Source organism: Haliotis asinina, unplaced genomic scaffold (assembly GCF_037392515.1).
Source record: "Haliotis asinina isolate JCU_RB_2024 unplaced genomic scaffold, JCU_Hal_asi_v2 scaffold_33, whole genome shotgun sequence".
Classification (NCBI taxonomy): Eukaryota; Metazoa; Mollusca; class Gastropoda; order Lepetellida; family Haliotidae; genus Haliotis; species Haliotis asinina.
Genome location: NW_027133905.1, coordinates 186,950 through 195,391, shown reverse-complemented (window position 1 = coordinate 195,391; position 8,442 = coordinate 186,950). Strand labels below are relative to the sequence as shown.

Below are 8,442 nucleotides of genomic sequence, written 5' to 3'. Positions count from 1 at the left end.
GAGATAACGTTTGTTGTTTAATGGTTTCAATATACGTTTTTAGTTTTTGACATTGTACAGTGTTAAAGTAACAAAACTATTTTACACATACTGGATAATTTTCAAGTTTTCCACTTTTTAAAAGTAAATGCTTTCCTAAAAAATTCTGATTAATGTAAAAAAAATGTGAATTAGCTGGGATTTTTTCAAAAGTGGCAAGGTAAACAAGTAAAACATTCATAACTACAGTCAACTGAACTGTTTGTTTTAGTTAGTTTGGCAACCTGCTTCAGTAGGCAGATTATGTATTGGAGGAAGGGTTATCCAGTTGTGTTTCACTCTGTCCAAGACACTACAACTGCCCTTCACTGCAGTTCAATCAGTTGACGACAAGCTGGAAATTAAAAAAGACGCAAAACAACAACATTCAAAATTTTTAAACAGTTCATGTGGTAAACACGACTTCTCGATTTCTACCACCAGTAGTATATATTTGTGTTTCATGAGACCTGCGACTTGTGAGGAGCATACAGATGCAGCTTTTATGTCATCAGTTCTGAAACATCAGGCAAAGCCTGTTGTGAAGCATGCACATGTTTCATATACTGGTTTAGTCCTTCATCAACATCCCACCCTGAAGATCCAAGGTCGAATAGGTCTCCAGCAACCCCACATAAGGCGACTGTGCTTGTCATAACAGGCAACTAACGGGATCGGGTGGTCGCTGACTTGGGTGACACGTCATTGGTTCCCAACTGCATGGATCGATGCTCATGCTGTCGATCACAGGAGTGTCTGGTCCAGACTCGATTATTTATAGACCGCCGACATATAGCTGGTATGTTGCTGAGTATGGCAAAAAAAAAATCACTCACTCACACACTCATCAACAGCTGTCATCCACATCGTTGCCTGACGTCATAATAGAAGCGGCAAGCTCTTTTTATTCAGCAATCTCTGTTTAAAGCAGGGTCGATTCTACAGTTTTGATTATATTCTCTTCATACTGTACTTTCAATGTGCGACTATGGAAACTGGGAGATACACGGGATTGAATCAATGTTGATACAATAATAATGGATGTTTTGATGACGCATCAGGCACATGGATTTCATTCAAAGCAAAGCTGTTCATTCAGTTATCCCCCTTGTTAGTTGACTGGAGTATGACATGAAAATTTCAGGTTTACAATTTTCAATGTTTAAAATATGACACATTCATGTTTTAGTCATAATACGATCTACAGTTCATGCAGTGTTTTGTGGTAGAGGGGAATTTCGTCCAGTGAAAAAATGTCATGCAGTTGCGCAATAGGGAAGGGTTCTGATATTCATACATGGATATGACAGATCTGCTTCCTGTATTACTGTCAACTGTGGACCAGTCGCTTAAACACTTCTGATCCTACAAATTAATAATCAATGATAAGTAGAGTCTCCACCATCCACAAAGCATATAGATTTTCACATCAAACTAAGGGAGATAATCTCTAATGTATGGTTGTTAAGACGAGTCCTGCTTGGTCTGCTGACCTGAACAGACGTGTTTATGTCGCTCTCTGAGTCAGTGTTCCTGTGTAGATTGTTCTCGCTGAGATTTACAGTGGTTAGTTGGGGTTGTTCCTTGTATTCTACCATGAGCATAGTTGGTGAAACTTGCTTTGGTAATTGAAGACCCCGGGAGAAGAAAGTTAAGCCAAACTTCTGTCATTTTGAGAAAAACTCATTTAAACGTTTGTCATTAGCTGACGAATCCTGTAGTAGGAATAATTGGATATTGACATGTTTGTTTTGGAGATCGTGTATTTTTTTAATGAAATATAAATATTTATAATAACTAAAATAAGAGTTGTGATTTGAACATTTGAAATAACACCACACATTTTTGTTGGTGATAACATTTTTTCTGAAAAAGGTTTATCATTGTCTTCCTGAAGAGTCATTACATAGTCAATATCATGTGTTTGAAAAACAATAAAACATGGCTTAGTAATTAATAATTAATTTTATTTGTTCAGAACATGATTGAAAATACGAAATAACTCAAAACTAGCACAAAAACAGAGTGGAAATGTTATTCAATTGACATTACTAATGAAAACAAACATCCTTATTGTTTCCATCTTGAAATCCTGTCTACATCAGTCTTTCCTAAGTGGAAATTGATTAAAACGATGATGCAAAATATCACAGTTGTCAACTTGATAAAAACAAATTGAATAAAATTGTTTTCAGTCAAAGATTTAACCAATAACAGAGCTGCTAAAATTTTAACATCATGAACGAAACATCCCAAAACTCTTAAATTCTTCTTTGAACAGGGTTTAAACTTGAAACTTACTTCACACAGCATGTGTACATGTTATCTCAAATTATCTTTGTCTCCACCCAGGCCTTCCATACACTTTTTACTGCAACAGCATGCAGGTCCTATGGTCCTTTATGATAAGGGTCTCACCTCCCCTGAAATATTACCTCCCTTGTGTACTCTTTTGTTGTGAAAACACTGCAGCTTTGCTTCCTGTGAGCAATATGGCCACTTCAAGCAATCGTCAGTCAAGAGTGAAAACATGCAACAGACTTTACTGCTGTGTGTGTTCTAACCATGGTGGTCAAGTAGTGAATGGCATCAGCCTTCACAGATTTCCAGCAGATAAATCAACCCAGGCTGTGTGGCTGCAAAGAATTAAAAGTGTGAGCCCAAATTTTAAGGCCAATCTGAAGAATGACTGGCTCTGTTCTGCCCACTTTCCTAATGGTGTGTTTGTGAAAGGCACTGTACCAACAACCTTTATTGGTTAGATGGAACAGTAAAGAAATTTTCTTTATCAAAGGCAAGTATGAAAGTGATGCATGTGTCTAGTTAATCCTTTGTTTTGTTAGTATTTATTGAATAGACATTAGTAACTTGCCATGCCATTGGCTTTCCGCTAAGGCTTTTTGGTCCTTTCCCCAATTTACATGTCCACAAACCTATGTCAAATTAATTGTTTCATGCTAAAAAACAATATTTTCAACGTTTGTATCTTTATCATGTTTATTAGCACATGTTTGACTGAACATTTTCTTCACTTGCCAAGTGTATGTAGGTTTGCATGGGATTAGATCTAAGTAATTGACTTAGACATTCATTTAATTTCAGATAGCTTCAGACCAAATTGTACATCAGCCGGACAAGGAAGATAAATGTTGTGTCACTTGCACAGAGAGCCATTCTGAAGATGAATGCTTGTCAAACAACATTCCACTCACTAGCTGAGACAATTTTCCACATGAAAATATTTCTCTGTCCTTGCATGACTACTGCAAAGTTGTACAGCAAACACCTTTGCGAACACTTAATAAATGTGAGCAGGTTAGTGTGACCGTCACTAATATCAGTACCATGGGAAAAGTTCAGTTAAGAACAACTGCCAGCCAAACTGAGAGCTCTGACACTGTAGTCAATGTGAAATCTTTTCCAAAAGTTGGTTTTCAGGTGGAAAGACCAGGTATAGCACATGAAGATGTTATTCAGAATGATGAAAAGTGCATGTTCTATACTGGAATTCCAAAAGCAATCTTCAATCTACGTTTTGATGAAATGACTGATGCTACGGAACATACAAATCGGAAAGGTAGCGGAGGGAATGCTGGACGACCAAGAAGTCTGAGATTAGTTGATGAATTTGTTCTTGTCATGATGCGTCTGCGACTCGGGACTACTGCTTGAGGACTTGTCATATCGATTCAAGGTTTCTGTGTCTTCATGTAGTGCCATAACAAACCACTGGATACGTTACTTTTCACATAAGCTCTCTTTTTTGATACAATTGCCATCAAAATCAGCAATCATGGACTCGATGCCACAGAAATTCAAACGGGTGCATCCTGACTGTCGTGTAATAATTGACTGCACAGAAATATTTACTGAGACTCCACAATCAAATATTAATAAATCCCTGTTGTAATCACATTATAAAATTCATATGACGTACAAGGCACTAATCGGCATAAGTCCTGCAGGTGTTATAACATTCGTCTCCGATTTGTAGTCAGGAGCTATTAGTGACAAACAATTGACTGTAAAATGTAATATTCAACCAGGCGATGCAATAATGGCGGACAAGGGGTTTCTTATCACTGACCTAACAGCACTTAGATGTCTTAAACGTATCATGCCCCCTCTGAAAAGAAAAAGACAGTTGAACAGAACACAAGTGGAGGTAACAAGGAGGATTGCTTATCCTAGGATTGATGTGGAAAGAGCAATTTCAAGAGTTAAGAATGTTCGCATTCTTCAAGGAGTTATGCCAATAACTACAACTCATCTTGTAACACATATATGGAAAATTTGTGCTGCCTTGACAAATATGCAACCACCACTTACACATGACGAAGAAGATTAATTTTAACTATATTTAGAAGATAAATAGATTCAATTGTTAAATTTCCAGGATTTCATTATCTTTGAAACCAAAGGCGTCAGCCGAGGTTTCAAATAGAAAATTTGCACGTGTTGAGTAAGAATGAAATCCTGCAATGTAACAACTGAAATTATTTATCAATATTGTAAACCGTTCGCACAATAATTAGCGTATTTCTTTGCTTTTTTTCACTAGTGAATGTGAACTGAGAAATTTATATCAGAATTGGTCATTGCTGAAAATGGGGGACTAAAGGTTGTAAACAACATCACAAATGAACAGATCGACAGAATGTATGGCTGCTGACAAATACTGAAGTTAACAGACAGCTTTTCAAAGCAGATAAGATTAATTTGTTTGTTCAAAACATCATTCAGACTATTTGATCCCAGAAATTGACCAATCGAATTGCTGAACACACTAACTATTAGTTTACAGTACCTTATGAGGAGAATGGAAATTTAAATAATTTTTAAAACTTACATATTTCAATCATAATTCTGCAAAGTGTATTTGATGTTCGCCCGCATCAACTGCATGTCTGATATCATGAATGTTGCAAATTCATGTTGTACCATTACAAAAACAAAACCAAATAAAAGCTTGATTGAACAAAAATTTATTCGTTGTTTATCCAGAAGGAATGTGCATAAGAGACATCAATGTGGTTATGTGATGAAACCTGTGAGCTACGACTGGCACTGGGCTGGTGATTAAAGGGATATACAACATAATGTATATGTTAAGTTAACAACATTTAATGCCCCTTTCAGTAATCTTTCAGTTATATTGCAGAGGTGCCACGTAGGAGCAGGTGGAAAGCCTGTATCATCAATATGGTTATGAGATGAAACCTGTGAGCTACTGCCACTGGTGAGCCAAAGGTGGTACTACTCTATTCTCGCAGTATTGTGGAATTGTTCTTCACAACAGAGAACACATGAAACAGTGGTACAAAAGTTACTGGAAGAGAACTTTGTCACGTTAACTCTGTGGGAGAAAAGTTCTGGAAGCAATGCAGATACATAGAAGCTGTTGAGTTTATAGAGCATGTCCTGCCAGAATCGATTGTCAAAATATATTCTCTCAAGAGAATATCCTTTGAGAGTCCATATGAAAATATCACACCATTTCCTCTCGGTAATTGCCAACTACCCTTGGATTTGATAGTAATAATGATGTTTCTGCTTCACCCCTCCGTAATGCTGCACTGTCAAATTTTTTAAAGCCTAGAACCTGAGAAACCTTCCCAAAGTTGGATGCAGTTACCCCTCTAGCATCGTACCATCTGGGGTTATTAGCTTGCCCTTTGGTTGCTGTTTCGATATTCCTACACGTTTCAGGGCTGACATGAACATCATTGAAGGTCTTTTTAAGACTGAAACTCATCCTTGCAGTTCTGAGAATTAAGATCAACACTGTCATGATAAAGAAAGTCAATTTGGTGTAGTTTGGGAAGTGGAGATAGAGACTTAACTTAAAGCTTAACATACTTATCTTGTGATAATAGAAAGCCAGAATTTGGTGAAATTTCATGCAACTTGTCGCAAAAAGATGACACATTTACTGGGGTAATCTTATCCAAATCTGATATCCTAGTAGTTGGTTGTTGTTGAAGATGACAGCTTGTTCTCAGTGCTTCTCTCTTGCGTCTTGTACTTCTTGAAGATAAGGTTTTGAGATTTCACGGGGGATAGTTTCCTTCTCGGTTCCATCCATTTATTCTTCTTAGATGTGGAAGCATTCAGTCCCTTTTCCTTTTTCTCGCTCATGTCAAAAAAGGCATACAGCAGAGTGGAAACATGGTTGCAACATTCACCTTCCCTGAAAATATAAAAAAGGATGATAGTTTCAAGAACGTTTTTTCTATTTGTTCCATAATCATCAAATCTGACAAATATGAGGGGTCATTTGAAACAGCCATTTCCATTAACAAAGTCTGATGGGCCCAACAGCCTTAATATATTTAGAAAGCTACACAGAGGTGCTTACATAGGTACCTATTTAAAAAATGAAATTACATTTTGTCAGTCGAATATCTTTATCTAAATATAATGTTATAGTTTCCTCTAAGTTTAATGTTGGCCCATTACCCTGTTATGATCCCTGCTAGATGTGATTTTAATAAGACTGGGTTGCAACATGGAAAGAAACCATTTTGTCTATGTTACAAATGTATAGAAGGAAACTAAACTGCACATGTGCAACCAGCTGCATGCACATTTCTTGACATCTTGGCTAGGGCTACCCAGAGAGTATAATCAGGTCTTTGATTTTCCTTGCTGCCAGGTATGGATGGAATAACCCTACACTTCACATAACAGTGGGAGCATTCAACTGCTATACTGTGATATTTAATTTGTGGGCATATCCCTCCTCATAAAATACTTTCGCTTTCAATTGACCCTTTGCTTTTGTTGTTTTATGATCAAAAGTTCTCCTGTTTAGGACAAGATAATTGTAAAGATCTGAACATCTAATAATGGGAATGTCCTCTTCACTGTCGGTCCATTCAGAGCTGGGTACTGTCCAGGGTTCAGGGAGTTTTTCTCCGAGAGAGGTTGCAAACCTTGCCTCCTGTTTCCTGGAGTCCTGATCAAAATGTAAACGAATTCATTAAATATTAAATAATAAAAAAGTTTATTTTTTTTACATTACATTAGTAATGTTTTTCATGGAGTTGTTGGATATAAGAAAGAAAAAGTGAAACAACAGCTTAGTATTTGTAGTGTTTGGGCTTGGTTCATTTTATAAATTGATGATAGTCGAATTTACAAGCTGATTCCCCAATGGGACTTTCAGTGACATGTCACAAAAATTATGCTTTGTTGATTAAATCACAGTATCTCTAATAGTGTGGATAGGATTCTAGTTTGAAATTACACAGATTCAGGTGAGATGGTTTTCTACAGTCGTGCCGAATTTTATGAAAATTTGACAAAAATTGATAGATTCAGAATTTGTGTAATTATATATGCTAGATCTACATCATCATGATCATGTACACTGAAATGACATGGGAGCCTATGATTGGAAAACAAAATAAAATTTTACCCATTTTCAACCTAATTATGTCGTAACATGTCATTTTCGGCCAAAAATCATTTATTTTAAATAATTTAAATCAGAAACATCAACATTGATCTACCTGTTCAACTTTGTCCTCTGTCTGCTCAAGGTCAGTGTTGGAGAACTGCCTTTCAGACAGAACCCTCAATCCCATAGCACGCTTTATGAGCTCGGCCTTTGTCCCTGATACATGACAGCCTCGTTCCCGCAGGTGTGCCTTCAAATCACGCACTGTATAACCTTCAAAGCCATTTGGTCCGGTCTGTTTACTATCTATTATTTGCACTGTGGCAGCCATGTTTGGTGAGGATTGCTCGCCTGTGGCAAGGGAGGTAATTCAACCAAGGGAGGTTATATTTTGCCTTTAGTTGTACACAAAGTTTGTGCTCGGGAAATTTACTTGCGCATTTCGGTAAAGATCCATCTCGCCCTGTTTCATACAGACCTTAACGTCTAACCTGTGTAAAATCATGGAAAGTTTGGTCACAAATCGTTTACAGACCAATTACAGTTAGTGCACGTGCACATGTGCCTATATCATCTAAAACATGTGGTACAAGAACCAGCTGTCTAACTGCAACATGAACAAGTGTACAAGACTGACAAAAAGGAGCTCCTCTCATTGTCCATGCAAAAGGTTACAAATGGCTAATAAAGTACCCCCAAATACAACTTATCCACACAGGTTTGAATGGTGCAATGAAATTCAGTCAGAACATTGACAGTTGGTGCTCATGGACCTATACCATCTGACAATGTGGTACAAAAACCAGATGTTTACTTGGATTATGAAAACATGATTTAACGCCAACAGGAGGGCGCCCATCTCATTGTCAATTCTCAACGCAAAAAGTCACAAATGGCTGACAAAATACCCAAAAATACACAATATGCACAGCGGGTGCATGGTGCATTCGAGTTCACTCAGAGCATTGACAGTTGCTGCACATGTGTCTGTATCATGTCAGCATGTGGTACAAACACCAAAT

The 8,442-nt window shown here is 37.3% G+C and overlaps 1 protein-coding gene and 1 pseudogene across 2 annotated transcripts; one reads left to right on the top strand and one right to left on the bottom strand.

Annotated features, from left to right (window-relative positions):
- The first annotated feature begins 3,363 nt into the window (after window positions 1–3,363).
- On the top strand, window positions 3,364–4,051 carry LOC137270072 (uncharacterized; annotated as a pseudogene).
- A 936-nt stretch (window positions 4,052–4,987) lies between these two features.
- Window positions 4,988–7,769, bottom strand: LOC137270074 (uncharacterized). 2 transcript variants are annotated; one of them, XM_067803877.1, is made up of 3 exons: window positions 7,533–7,769; window positions 6,954–6,976; window positions 4,988–6,208 (listed from the first exon to the last, which is right to left on the bottom strand). In XM_067803877.1, the coding sequence occupies exons 1-3, from the start codon at window positions 7,749–7,751 to the stop codon at window positions 5,980–5,982; spliced, it is 471 nt and encodes a 156-aa protein (XP_067659978.1). In that variant the 5' UTR covers window positions 7,752–7,769; the 3' UTR covers window positions 4,988–5,979. The 2 variants fall into 2 exon arrangements, with proteins under 2 accessions (XP_067659978.1, XP_067659979.1); XM_067803878.1 differs by having other exon boundaries at window positions 6,859–6,976; window positions 7,533–7,767.
- Between the last annotated feature and the right edge of the window lie 673 nt (window positions 7,770–8,442).

What these genes read in the sequence shown, in the direction of transcription:
- LOC137270074 (XM_067803877.1), bottom strand. Translation starts at nt 7,751, where the DNA reads ATGGCTGCCACAGTGCAAATAATAGATAGTAAACAGACCGGACCAAAT. An exon ending in CAGAGGACAAAGTTGAACAG is followed by an intron (nt 6,977 to 7,532) that starts GTAGATCAATGT and finishes CATTTTGATCAG; the next exon opens with GACTCCAGGAAACAGGAGGC. An exon ending in TCCAGGAAACAGGAGGCAAG is followed by an intron (nt 6,209 to 6,953) that starts GTTTGCAACCTC and finishes TTATATTTTCAG; the next exon opens with GGAAGGTGAATGTTGCAACC.